General features: G+C 41.8%; 1 protein-coding gene across 3 annotated transcripts in view; it reads right to left on the reverse strand.

The window, feature by feature from the left end:
* Positions 1-5607: 5607 nt before the first annotated feature.
* cntn3a.2 (contactin 3a, tandem duplicate 2) overlaps positions 5608-15184 on the reverse strand; it is a 72504-nt gene continuing 62927 nt past the window's right edge. For all 3 annotated transcript variants that reach the window (XM_057363047.1, XM_057363046.1, XM_057363048.1), the window contains 5 exons: positions 14529-14638; positions 13973-14159; positions 12430-12542; positions 11901-12066; positions 5608-9245 (listed from right to left, as the gene is read on the reverse strand). In XM_057363047.1, the coding sequence (XP_057219030.1) occupies positions 9145-9245; positions 11901-12066; positions 12430-12542; positions 13973-14159; positions 14529-14638 (677 nt within the window). In that variant the 3' untranslated portion in view covers positions 5608-9144. The remainder of the gene's footprint in view (positions 9246-11900; positions 12067-12429; positions 12543-13972; positions 14160-14528; positions 14639-15184) is intronic.

Genomic DNA, 15184 nt, shown 5'->3' on the forward strand with positions numbered 1-15184 from the left:
CAGGGCCACTTTTTAGTCCTAGTCCACCCCTGCATATTTCCATTTTTAAATAGAAAACTCATGCAAAGACTGATATTTTTCTGATGTCTGGACTCTGTCATCAGGAGTTTTGTAAAATATAAACAGAAGATTTTATATATTATTATACTAAATATATTCTCTCAGAATTCATTTCAAGTTTAGACTAAAAATGTCACATGCATAATGCTGGAATTTCCAGTTTAGTAATAGCACAATAGCTGACAAATAGCAACAACAAAAAAAAAACACCTTTATTTGAGGTCCATTACATAAAAGCACTTATCAGCTCACACTGCATTACGCTATGCAGTAGGCACATGGAAATTGCAGATGTTTCACATATAAAAATGATAATGTTGAAATTACCAAGTGATGCAGACAGCATAAGAAAGAATATGCATGGCAACGGCTATATGAAAGCCACGGGTCATTTATATCAGGACTCGGGAGATGCTTTTAATTGACAAATTTTATCTAATAAGGTTGTGCGCACCGCTGCCTTTCTCGCTTTAAATCACCACTACCTGTGCCAAGAGGTTGTAAAATACTCGGTGCAGATATTGATCCAAAAGATTTACTTAAATGCCACGCGGTTCTAGAGGCCGCTGTCATTGTTAAATTTAGAGAGACTCTTCAATAAACCCTCAAGGCATTTTCCTCACATAGCTCATTCTTACGAATTAATTGGATAGAAATGGAAGGTAATGAAAATACACATGCATGTATAATGAACGAGCTCATTTATAAAACTCCTATATCGCAGAATAACATTTCATTTTATATTTAGCATCAAATAGGACCGAGGGGTTCATCTCGGGTTACTTGGCTGTAACCCTGTTCCCTGAAAAAGCGGGAATGAGATGCTGCGTTTCAAACGCTATGGGAGAACATTCTTTGTTCGACCGGTTGTGAAGCACATGTGTCAAACACACCAAAAATTGGCTTTAAATATCCTCGGCAGGTGATGTGGCTAATTACCCCCGGACGCGTCTTCAGGTTCCAACTTTGTCTGAAAGGACGTCCGGGCACGCCTACATTGAGGCATTCAGGCGCATCTCGTTCCCGCTTTTTCAGGGAACAAGGTTACAGCCAAGTAACCCGAGACGTTCCCTATCAAAAGCTACACTCGATGCTGTGTTCAAACGCTATGGGAATGAGAATACCAACGCCGCCGCACTTGGGGTATCTGGCCCCCTCAAGGTTGTGTGGTGTGTGTGTGTGCGCACAAGCCGAGAGGAGGTCTCAGATGTGACTCTGGGATGTTGACTCAGGACGCGTGCGCCTGGAGTACCATGGACATCCAGACTATAAAATCTGACAATTGTGTGCGGAGAGGACCAACCCGCTGCATCACACACTTGCTGCAAGGGGACACCTCTTGCTAAGGCATAGAAGATGAAACCCCCCTTGTTGAATGAGCCCTGACTCCTAGAGGCGAGGCTTGACCGCGCGCCTCATAGGCCAGGGCAATAGCATCCCTCACCCAATGTGATATAGTCTGCTTGGTGGTAGCCGCCCCCCGATTGCGGCCCCCATAACATATGAAAAGCTGCTCTGATATACGCCACTGGCTGGTGCGGTGGACGTAATTTCGAAGGGCACATACCGGACACAGTAAGTGTAGTCTTCCTGCTCCGACGTCGTGAACGGCGGAGGGCAGAAGGCCTCAAGAACAACCGGATGCACGGTTGAGAACGGAACTTTAGGCAGATAACTCGGGTGAGGATGCAGAATAGCTTTGACCATCCCAGGGGCAAAAATTAAACAGGACGGCGAGGTTGAGAGCGCCTGCAAATCTCCAATTCTCTTAAGAGAAGTGATTGTCATTAGAAAAACCATCTTAAGGGTCAGAAGGCTGAGTGGTGCTGACTCCATAGGTTCGAAAGGGGCGCCAACCAGGCACTCGAGCACTATAGCTAAGTCCCATGAAGGGACTGTTTGTCTAGAAGGAGGCCTCAGCCGCCTCGCTCCACGAATAAAGCGGGCGACTAAAGGGTGTTTTCCCACAGAAACCCCATCAATCAGGGTGTGGCAAGCCTAAATGGCGGCCACATGAACCCTGAAAGTACCGGGGCATGTGCCTGAGGTCAGTTTCTCTTGCAGAAACTCCAACACTGAAACAATCTTGTAGTGAATTGGGTCTGTATGGTGTGACATGCACCATCTTTCAATAGCACGCCATCTAAGGGCGTAGCACCTTCTATGGGAGCCCTAGCACTTAGAATAGTCACCACTACATTGGGCGGAAGCCCAGCACCTCTCAGGTGGTTCCCGTCAGGGCTCAGGACGGGGATGAAGTATTGTCTCGTGCGCTTGAGACAAGAGATCCCTCCTGACTGGGATCGCCCATGGCAAGTCATCGAGGAGGGATACTAGGTCCGAGAACCAGACTCTGGTTGGCCAACGGGGGGCTACCAATAAGAGGCGAGACCCCTGTTGACGGACCTTCGCCAGGACTCCCGGGAGCAGAGCTATCGGAGGATATGCGTAAAGACGCAGTCTGGGCCATGTATGGGCCATCGCGTCCAGACCCAGGGGAGCTGGATGAGTCGGAGAGAAGTAGAGGGGACATTGTGCTGTCTCCTGCGTAGCAAAGAGGTCCACCTCTGCTTTGTAAAATCTTTCCCAGATTTGTTTGACTATCTCGGGGTGGAGTTTCCATGCCCTGTTTGTCACAGCTTATCTGGACAGCAAGTCTGCTCCCACATTCATGTGCCCCGGGATGTGAATCGCTCTGAGGGACAGGAATTTGCCCTCTGCCCAAGCCAGGATCTGCTGGGCTAGTTTGTTCAGTTGGCGCGACCGGAGACCGCCATGGTGATTTATGTACGAGACTACAGAAGTGTTGTGCACCTGCACTAGGACATGGTGACCACGCTGTTCACCGCGTCGCCAAACAGTCCAGAAGGTGAGATTGGGAAGTTAAGAAGGAACGCCCGGTCCCTGTCCTTGATGCCCGTGAAGTTCAACCACAGATCTCCACGGTCTCTCCGACGATGCTGGCGCTGCTCTGCACACCATGGTGGTTCTGCAGGCATACCAGGCTGACCTGCTGGATGACGTGAGCACAGGCGGGGTAATGGATGAAACTGCATTTTCAGAGCTACGCCGGGTCACAGCTTTGTCTCTCCATGCAACCAAGCAGACGGCCCTTGCCGTCTTGGCAAAGCAGCCATAGAACGGCCGATAGCACTGGCCGTCTGCTTGGTCGCACGGAGAGACAAATCTGTGGCCCGACGTAGCTCTGAAAACGCTGCTATCACCCCACCTGTGCTCACGTCATCCAGCAGGTCAGCCTGGTATGCCTGCAGAACCGCCATGGTATGCAGGGCAGCACCAGCCTGACCCGCTGCCTGAAAAGCCTTCCCCACCAGTGCAGATGTAAGTCCACAAGACTTGGTGAGAGAGGGCTTCTTCAGGGACGACAATGTCCCAGGGGAGAGATAGCTGGCCTCGCGCCAACGATGGTCGAATAGATCGACATCGATGCCACGAAGACACGGGAGGAGTGAGGTCTCTGCCACAAGCGAGATAACTCGCTGTGGAGATCTTCAAAGAAGGGGAGAGCTCGATGTTGGGGTTCGTCCCCTCGGCCACCCGACAGATATCTGTCGTCCAGCTTTGAGCCCTTGGGGGCCTCTTGTCCCTGCTTGTTCCTGCAACTGCCTTAGTCACCGCCCCGAGAAGCTCCTCAAGCGCCATAGAGTCATAAGACGGCGCTGTCCACCCCCGCAGAAACAAGGTATGCCTCGTCCTCTGCCCGATCCGAAGAGGTGCCAGGGCACGCTTCGGAAGCAGACGCGTGGACGTCACTGTTCGGAGAGTGCACGGGAGAAGCGGAAGGATCCACCTCCCGTGCCTCGGCTAAATCAAACCGAGAACCCCAGGACGAGGAAGAGGTGGCTCGGTCTCTCTTAAAAAACGAGAGCCGAGCACAAAGAACCCGGATGCCTAGGACATCGCAAAGTTCCGATCGGAATCAGACATGATTTATAAGTCTTATACTTATTATATTTAAGGCTAAGTAGTCAAATGCTTAGTCACTTAATATATAAATAAGTCTATTTTCTCTTCTTTTAACTATAGCTTTTAGAAAACAAGAAAAGAGGGAGACTTCTCCCTCACAACAAACACATGAAGACAAAGAAACCTGAAGACGCGTCCGCTTCGCGTGTATTTATAACCTGCAGGTGCGGGGGTAATTAGCCAGGTCACCTGCCGAGGTTATTTAAAGCCAATTTTTGGCGTGTTTGACACACGTGCTTCACAACCGGTAGAATGTTCTCCCATAGCGTTTGAAACGCAGCATCGAGTGTAGCTTTTGATAGGGAACAATATATTTCTCAATGTGTTCATTTCACTACATTGCAAATGAGAAACGAATATATTGGCAGGCATGTTTTCTGGCTGACGCGCGCGAGCGTATCACTGTGGATTACGGTGGAGTTTGTGTTTTCCCCGTGACAGCTGTTTCGGACTCGACCACACAGCAATTTATGGGGCCACTACGGACAGTTTATCATAGACGGGACATACAGCATACATCATTCATCACATGGGAGCCAGGACATAACCAAGAGAGCAATTCCAGGGGCGACCAAAGCATGGAATGAATCAATGCCAAAGCGAGCGCGCGGAGAGGAAAAACAACTCAAAAATATAGTTCACCCCTAGATACATAAAAAATCATGTTGAATAGACTGCGCTAACTCCTTCGATACATGGCATCAGACTACCTCCGCAAATACAGCACGCGGGTAAGAAACACTGCAGTACACGCGCGTGACTTAACAGAAATCACCTCAGTTTTATTCAGAGGGTCGATTATACAGTGACTTGACCGCACAGTTAGAAACCCCTCGTGTTTTGTAATGAAAATCTGCTGTTTAATTCAGGTTAGTGTTTGTGCCTTGGTAAAATAAATGCGCCGTTTCACTGAAATCTATTAGTAGGCGATTGTAAATAGCCCAAATAGTTCATATATTACCGGTTTAATAGCTCAACAATAGCCGAAGGGAAAATTATGAAAACAACCGAGGTGCAAGGGGCATGTTATTGTCATTTCAATAATATCTGATGGGTATTTCAAAGTTAATGGCAAACAGGGTTAAATCATTTGGGTGAAAACAGTTCCCATAAAAAATGCACTAAAAGCAATGTGATTATTAGACGCACGTGCACTCTTTGCTCATCAGGGTGCTCTTAGCGCTAGTGTAATTAAACAGCAGTTTTAAGGCAGAACGACGTGAATATGACACCAGGATATACTAATGATGTTCCTTTCTCACAGCTTTCATGGAGTAATGATTTAAAGTGACAGTTTACCTAAAAACGATTTTTTTCATCATTTACTCCTCCTCATGTCATTTCAAACCTGTATGACTTTCACAGAAGATATTTTTATGTACATTGGTAAAAAACAACATGGGCCCATTGACTTTGTATTGACACTGCATAGACACAAAACCAGTGAGACATTTCTCAAAATATCTTCTTTTGTGTTCCACATGATACATGCATGAGTAAGTAATCAATTTAATGTAATGTAATATAATACATTTTCTGGACAAAGGTTCTTGACATTATGGAGGTAAATCTCCAATAGGTAATTTTTATTAAATTTTGCTTTAGAAAATGTACACACATTAAACAATCAAACATGCACAGCTTAATATACACAGTGAGTCAAATTCTTTCCAATATGAAAACAGTATTCTGATCAAGTACATCATCTCACAGAGATGAAACGCAATGTATTAATACAGAAATATCAAAACATAAGGTCAAATGTTTTTACACATAATCAACATATGAAGGTGATTTTTTTTAACCCAACACACTAAAACACAAGCTAGGCTTCATCTTGTCATTATTTTAACAACAACAACAAAAAAACGATAAAAAGAGAAAATGAACTATTTTATCTTTCTGCAAATCGATTTCTGACCAGTGTATCCATAAACGTTCTTTACTTTTGACATAATCTTTTGTTTGCACAACACTTGACCTTTTAGCCAAACAAAAAGCCATTACAATGTCGATGTCATTAAACTCAAACAACCAAACAATACTTACAAAATACAATTTTTTCATACTTTTTTCTCCAAAGCGATCACATAAACCAATGAGTTTTTAATCTATTTTTTACATTTATAATAAGCACTTAAGGATCTCAGATGAAGGACTCTGAAGCATCTCTAGAGAAAATATGAATATCCACAAAAATGAAATACACAAGTCCCAACAGGCACCTAAATGTCAGCAGCCATTATCAAAGGTTAAATCAAAATCATGCAGCAGCCTTCATCCTGAACACAAAAGCATCCGAGAGCTTCAACAGAGTTTGATGTGACATCTATATTGTACGGCATGTCTATGGGGACGGTGCGACTTTTCTCGCTGAAAGAGGCCTGATGAGAGCCCGTTTTCATTTACTTTCACTTGATGCTTTTTTATATCTGACCTTACAATTCAAAACCAAGGCCAAATGTGCGAGCGGCCTTGAACAATGCCCTAGTGTCCTCTCTAATGTGCATAAGGGAGCGTCTTACAAATGCGCGGCGGTCTTTTAGGTGTACCTCACGTCTCCAGTCTGAATATGACAGAAAATAGTCACAACATCCCTGTTGTGAAAAGAAACAAGAAAAAAACCCAGAGAAAATAAGGTGTCTGCACATAGTTCTGCATGCTGTTCATCTTCTCTATGGTGTCCCATTATTCCCTTTCAGATTTGGTCAAAAGCGCTTTCATTTATTAGGCCGGTTTAATGGTTTGTACATCATGGATCAGTCAAATCATTCATCACAAAATGTCTAAAGAGAGACGTTTGTTATGACGCTATCAGATTTTTTCCCTCCATTCTCATTCTGCAATATCCCCCATTTTCATGTTTGTATTCATTTTCTTTTGGCAGCAATGTGTTTTTGTAGTATTGTGACAAGTATTATAATTAATTACTGGTACTGTGCTCTGTACAAATACAGGGCCTGTTCTTAAAGCAATTCTCCACTTTTGAATGCTACTAGGTAAGCAGATTTTCGCTCCAAAGTTTCCTAAACACATCGGATTCAGCTGATGAAGACCCTGGGGAGCATCTGGTAAGCGGCCTAGAATCCGTGCCGCAGTCCAGAATGCGCAGCTATTCGGTCAACAAATACAACCAATAAACTTTCAGAGTGAGTTCACTAAACGTTTGCGCATGTGACATCTCAGTGAAAATATTTTTTGTTCTTATCTCCAAATCCAGTTTAATCTCGAATGTGCTTTAGTCAAGAAAGTATTTGAAAACTGGCACTGTTTGCCCAATGCAATTAACGTTACGCTATTACTGCCCGCTTTGAGATGTATGCTTATATTTTTGATAGATTATGGCATTGGTTATTTACCAAATGATTGAAAACATTTGTAAAAACTGAGCATATTTCTGCAAACTATAGCAAAATAATGCAGACAACACATGCAAATGAACACTGATATCAGCAGTCGCAATTCATTACTTTCTTACTTTCTTTTCTCATTCATTAATTCTTACTGAAGTCCATCTGTTGACTAATGTTTGCTAAAAGCTCTTATAATACACCGCAAAATAAAAAAAGCTTTTAGCAAACCTTCAGCATTTCATGTTTAAGATGAATCGCATGTTTGCAGTATTCAACTTCTGGTGCTAGGCTTCCTTTGAAAACGAATAACAAGTGGGGATGCACTTATATCTATATACTGCAGACTTCTATACAACACTCTTGCGTATTGAAACAGCAGCAGCAGGTGGAACTGTGGTTTGGAGCCTGTGCTCGCTCGGTTGTAATACTGCAGATAACCCAAGGGCAAAGAAAATAACAGAAACTCATTCAGGGGAGAGAATGCACATAAAATGAATCAAAAATGCATTTTTGGGTTTATGCTTTAGCGTTCATATAGAGTGCCGTGTAATAGATGTTGTTAACAGCGGAGTGTACAGACGAGTAAAATAAACCCAATGTCCTGAAATGATCACTTAACTGAAGCATGCCTAAAAACATTTTTAGAATATATAATAGATTTATGTTAAATAATATTACAGGTAAAAAAGGAAAATATTAAGAAATAAAATCACATCACTTTTCTGATCATACTCATGGGACATTGAAACGTTTCCAGTTAAAGTGACTGAAATAACTGTGAAACGGTCCACGACACTGTAATACCCAGACGCTTTTCTAACACTCCCTAAGCAAAAACTGCATTTTGCACCATAAAACCGGCCATATTCTCCTTCTAATTTTAAGCCTTAGAACTGCCTGTAGGTTTTACAGGAGTGGATCTCTTTCTAAAAGCCTAATAAAAGCTGCTATGATGCTCTCCAAGGCCCATTTCAACTAAGGCGGCTTTAAGCATGTTCTATTGACTTAACAGCCTAATGTATTCCCTTGTGTTATTCATTCATGCCTCATAATCCACCAATAACAGACACCGGGGCTGTACATACCAGTGATGTGTTATACATATTTATGCACGTTGAGATTCCAAGAATAACCATTTCAAGTCTCCTACTGTTAACACAGTTGTGCAACGCATAAACCAAAACACGCCATCTCCATAATGCGTACCCTCGTCACATTCATGAGCACTCGTAGGCTTGTAGCTGCAATGTGGTGCTTGAAGCTAAAAAAGACCAGCCTAAAACCTAGATAAGGCACATAGACTCTCGCACAAGTAAATTAAGTAGTAAGCAAAAGCGAATGTTATTAAGGATGTGAAAACGACCAAACAATCACAACAAACCGCTTTAAAAGGATCCTAACTACTTTGGCATGTACATGGAAATAAGGCATTTGTTTTGATGGGCCGTGGAGATGACATCTCTGTGCAGTAACATGAGTCACCCCTCCTTTCGAAAAACCTCTCGGATGGCTCGCAAGGAGACGACGATACACTGTACATGCGCACGAAACCCCACCGCAGTGACGCCGTTGTTTTCCTGTCACGCTCCTCAAGTGGATCGCCAGACATTGGCTCAGATAACTATGGAGAGATGGATCAATAATCTTGCCTCAGAAGTGTTTCGGTGCCTCTTTCCCATCATTCCACAGCGAGGAAGAGTACGGGCAATCAAACTGGTCGAGGGATGTTCAATTCTTCAGACTGTTAACACAAAGCCGGTCTCACTGTCGATAATGCGATAATGGAAAGCAGGGAGATGGGGATGGTATTGGCTCGCCAGGCTCTGGAACCTCGTACGCTCATACCTGAAATAAGGAAACAAGATTTTAAGGCACCGGGGCCTCTCGAACAGATTAACTTGCGATTGATGAATACGAATAAACTAGGAAACATAACGGCAATAAAGAGAGGCATCGCTGGGAATTGAGGGATGAAATTAGCCCTGCGGTTTTTATCATAGTTACTGAATATCAGCGTTTGGCTCTAAATCAACATACTGCACCGGACAGCCTGGTGCTTTGAGCGGGTTTACTTTACCTTCCCAGTAGACGCACTCGGAGATGTTTTTCCTTCCGGTTAAATTGCTGCAATAAATAACTAGATTTTCGGAAGAAATTGGTAGAGGTGCATGGCCGTGCTACACTCTCTGCCATGATGCTAGGGGTGGCGTGGGTACTTGCACAGTGTTGCTGTGCGATTGCTAAGGTGTTCTGATGCATTGCTGAGTTGTTGCTAGGGCATTGCTAGATGGTTGCTAGGATGTTCTCAGTCGTTCAAAAGTCTCTTAAAGTGATAAAAAAATGTTGCTGACCAAACAACATTGGCCTCCATTGACTTCCACTGTAGACACGAAACCACTGAGACATTTCTGTCACGGTCCTGCCTTCTTGTTCATGAATTTCTAGTCATGTGGCAGGATCGGGACAGAGTCCTTTATGTGAGAAAGCCATGGGTTGTTCACGTTTTTACATCTCATGTGCTTTCTCGTGTCTTGTCATTGGCCCCGCCCCTCTCGTTCCTTGTATAGCTTTCCACCCGTGTCCCATTACCCTCACCTGTCCCTCGTTATTATCCTTTGTTTGTCTACCTATATAATGCCCTCATGTTTCATTGTCCTGTGCTCGTTGATTGTATGTGCTGCGTTTGATGTGTTCTATGCCTTGTGTAAGACGTTGCGTCTTTTCATGTCCTGGAAACTTGTCACAGTAAGTCTAGTCAGTGTTAGTCTTTGTCAAGTGTTGTCTTAAGTCTAGTTTATTTAGTTTAGTGTTCCTGTCTAGTCTGTTATTATATCCCCTCTGTTTTGTTGTTTTACCCCCTCGTGGGTTTTTGTTTTGTTTTATTTTTTGTTAAATAAAAGTCTGTGTTAACCCCTTCACCTCTGGCTGCCTGCTATTGGGTTCTTCATACATACCGTGACAATTTCTCAAAATATCTTCTTTTGTGTTCCACTAAAGGAGGATTCATATACAGGATAGTTTAGTTTTCCAAGCGGCTTTACACTAACTTCCCAGTAGACGCTCCATGAGCACTTTTTCCTCCTCTTAAATTACTCCAATAAATAACTAATTCAAGCGAAAGGAGGATGTGTAACCTCGCTGTCAGCCCTGCTAATAATTTCCGATATTAACAGTCGAAAGAAAGTTGCTGCTTTTTAATGAAAGCTAGACATTGCGGACCAATGCATGAAAAATGTGAATAATAAACCACGGAGAAACGCTTCCCTTACATTTGCGTCAGCCTGGAACATTGTATTCACGGGGGAGCGGAGACGAGCGGGCAGAGATAGATGGGGAGAGCTTGGGCTAGTTAATAAAGATAAGACTGCTTAGCCCAGTGGAGAATAAAAGGTGCACAAGGGGGACACGTCAAATCGCCGAGAACTCATTTAGAGAGACGCATTAAACTCTGCCGGATGCGGTAACGAAACATCCGTGCCGCAAACTGCACCTGCGCTGACGGCTCGGGGGAACGAGAGGAGAACATTATGAGGTCAACTGCACATTGTTTTTATTATAGAGGCCTGTGTGTTTAATGTCCCTTCTGTGCCGAATATTTATCTTTTACATCATGGCCCTCGAAATAGGAGGGCAGGGTACACTTCGCTTGCGGGTTGATACATGCAAGGAAAATGTGATATTGTGTAATGAGGTAGATGTTAAAATAAAGGAGCCAAAATAACAACAACATGGTTTGAGAATCAATGATGATAGAATCTATTTTTGTATTTATTTATTTAGATTAACTCTATACGGTGTGTTTTAGTTCTGTTATTATTATTATATTATATAACTTAGAAATATGTAGTTATTATAGTTTTATTTTCAGTTTTATTGTAGTTTTATTAGCTTTTTATATATATATTTAGAATTTTTATATTTTTTGTTTTTATGTAACTTTTAGTTAAGTTTTTAGCTTATGTACTTATGTCATTTTATTTATTTGTTTATTTTTTATGTTGCTATAAAGTTTGAATTTAAATCGAAATTTATTTTTATTTCAGTTTCAGTGTCATTTTTTGTTTTATGTTCAGTTAATAATTTTAGGAACTCCGCTTAAACTTATGTTAAATAAGTTTAAATCAAATAATCATTCAAAAAATATATATATATTTACGCAGATATTTCGTTGGATTTCATTTACCAGAAAACGTTTTAAGAATTTTAGTTTTTAGATGAATTTTACTTTAAGAAGTTTAGTTTTAACTGTAATAACCTTGAAACTATTATTAGCCTATTAGTACAATTTCTCCCATACTTACGCGTCATTAGCAGCGCGAAACAGAATATCTAAAATAGTTATTATCAAACATGTCAAACACTACCTGCATCTGCCATCGCTCAAAATAACAAAAAGCCCCACTCCTAACTAACGTCTTCAGATAGACTGATTCTGTCATATGGTGTGTACATGAAACGGTTCAACCTTAATGATGTTTTTAAAGAAAAGTGAGATCTTACTGAGCTTATGGATGTTGATGGGTTCAGTGGGGGTTCCCCCTCCCCCGCCGCTCAGCGCTCGGATCTGAATGATGTAATCATCATCTGCAGGTAAGGTGAGCTCCACCGAGGTCAGGTTTGTTGATATGGTGTTAATTTCTTTATGTCGGTTCCTTCTGTAAGACACCTGGAAACAACAAATGGGAAAAGTGCTAACAACCACTTACCTATATTCCCCACAAGCTATTTTTGTGAGTAAGGGAAGTGAAATCAAATTATCAAACACGGTAGGAGACCACAGTGTTTATTAGCACAGCTGTATTGCTGTGCACTGTATAGCGTCAATTTTCCGGATGCGGTGGAAATTCGTTTTATTTTTAATTTTTGTTTCCTCTAAGGTGGGTAATTTTGCAATACACAAGAAATAATATATGCACTTTAATGTCAATGTTTTCCTAAATGCTCAAGGGAAGAGAAGAAACTAATAGGATTATGTGAATATAATGCTCTATAGATTGCGTTGAATATTACATTGCTGGGAAGCACTTACCTGATACCCAGTAACCTCTGACTCCATTTCCAGTGAAATGACGGGTTCCCAATGAACGGTGAGCTTCGAGCCAATCAGGTTCCACTCCACGTTCAAAGGTGACTGCCCGGGTGCTGAAAGGGAAAACGGCACTCGTAAATAACAAGTGACCAACTTCACAGAGAAAGCCATAGAGCCGCCTGGCTGTCTTCTGTCTTCCTTCTTAACGCTTTCCCAGCCAGCGGGAACATTTTTGATGATTTTTACAAAACTTTGATGGCCCCCAGAATATTTTCTTATACTTCATATGTATATATACTGTATATATATATATATATACATATAAAGTATATAAAATTACAGAACAAAACATCTGCTTCATTGCAAAATCTTCATTTGTTCTTTTTATGGTTTCTTAAATACAACATTTTGAAGGAAAGGCTGTGAAATTTGCATTTTTGTCAAAGACATCGAGATCAGATTCAGAAAGATGATAAGGATCTGTAGATGCTATAGTTTTTCAGAAGATGGGTAACAGTACTCCCTATCGTATAGACTGTTTCATCGGACACACCCGCCTGGCCCAAAGTTAACTTCCGGGCTGTGTTTGGTTATAATATAACAATTAATTTTATATTTAATTTATATTAATATTGATTTTACTGTATATTAATTGTGTCAAATGAAATTAAAACTACTCAACAGTTATTGATTCTTTGCAGAGGTATACCAGAAGTTACGTTTGGGCCTTATAATGTTTGTTGTTGCTGCCGCTGAAACAGTCTATAACAGTAGAACCATGGATTGCCGTAAATTTCCTGTCAATGGCGGAAAACCGTTGTCTCATAAGTGAGGAAGAGTTAAAGTAACATTTGACTGAAATAAAAATCATCATTTCTCACCCTCATTCCATCTCTTCCTTTAAGTCTGTTTCTATATAAAATCCTTAATATTGCATGTAGCACTTTAACAATAAAAGACAATTAATGACAAAAAAGTAAATATCTGCAAAAGGTTATATTTTTAAAGCTGCATTCTGTAACATTTGCCTCTACTATCGCCATCTCTGTTTGAAACGTAAAATTACAAGTTACTTTACATACTTATCAAATGATGTCAAACAGACATCTCCTGTGAAATCGCAACCTACAGCTAAACTTGTAAATCATTATTATAAGCTTACAGTTGTAAGACACTTATGCCCGGTTTCACAGATAAGGTTTAAGACTACTCCCAGACTAAAATGAAAGTTTGAGCTGTCTCAACTGAAAATAAATTGCCCTGCCATATCTTTAAATATGTCAGTGCCATTGTTTTGTCTCAAGATGCACACCAGTAATATTTTTATCCAAGGCATTTTAATAAAAGTGACTTAGATATCCTAATTTAACTAGGGCATAGTCCTGGTATAAGCTAAGCCTTGTCTGTGAAACCGGGCCTTATTTTTTGTACACTTTCTCAATATCTGTTTTTGTTTATTTGAACAACAAAGTACAAATTGCAGCTTTAAATATACAGCATGTAAGCGCGGTGCTTAAATTGATTCTTTTCACTGGATACTCACGGGACTTTCTGGTGGTCACGTTGATGGTGGGTGAAATAGGGCCGGTGCCTGCTGTGTTGAAAGCACTCAATGTCAGGAAATACTGCGTGTATCCTCTCAGGCCACTGATGTTAACCTTGTTCTGATTGGCAGACACTCTGACTTTGCCCATGGTCTCTGGTTTTGTATCGTCCTCCCAGTACACCACCTGATCTCAGCAATGAAGAGAGAACGCACATGCTGTTTCTAAAGCCTCAGGGATATAACAGGAGAATCATTAAACAGGAGTACTTTTTTACACACGGTGACACGGACTTAGAGTTTAGGAGAGGAATGTATAATGTGTTCTCTACATCCTTAAAAGGGATCACGAGAAGCCATTTCTGCCATGCTGCAGCGAGGGCTTCCAATGCATACGGTGAGAACAGGACACCCTTTTCTTATTTTCAAATGGAGTGTTTCCATGGGTACAGAGGGAACTTTAGGTGCGGCGTGGGAGATGACAGGCACCGACAGAGCACACGGTGCATTTCAAAACAGGAAAGAGAGTCATTTCCATTTAGAAGAAGGGACGCACCTCGTAGCCCAACACTCTTTCTGGGGAAGAGGTGAGAATGTGCCACATCACTTCAATTTCAGTGGCAGAAATGCTCCGGGCCCACACTCCAGCAGGAACACCACTGGGCTCTGACGACAGAGAAAAACACAAGAAAAACATCACTACAGACAACAAGAAAGAATAGAAGAGAGAGACGACTAAAACGTATGATATTACAAAAGAAGAGAGAAAGGATAAGAAAGGGGAAAAGAGGAGAAAAAATAAGAGGAGAGGAAAAGAGAAGGGACGAAGAAAGGAGAAAAGAGGCGAATAAAGGAGAAAGAGGTGAGAGAAAAAGCAAGAGAGCAAAATCTAACTTTGGCGTACGTATTACACGATAATGCAACAGCGTGTTATTTATACGCAATTCATGAGACCGGGTTGTGACGAGACAGAAGATAGAAAAGACAAAGAGGAGAAGAGTCACTGGCACTCCTTCCGACCAAACTTAATCTCCAGTGGACAAATCAGTGTAAGAGCGATGTGAGATCATTTTTATCTCAAACTCTAAATGACTGGCCTTTGTTATAATGTGTTAGCTGAGTGACACAGAGAAAGATTATCTGTAGAGAAATTCAATTAATACTGTAACTTACTGACAGAGCACGGACTGCCTGTCACTCCATACTCTGATA

The sequence above is a fragment of the Triplophysa rosa genome, linkage group LG21 (assembly GCF_024868665.1).
Source record: "Triplophysa rosa linkage group LG21, Trosa_1v2, whole genome shotgun sequence".
Lineage (NCBI taxonomy): Eukaryota > Metazoa > Chordata > Actinopteri > Cypriniformes > Nemacheilidae > Triplophysa > Triplophysa rosa.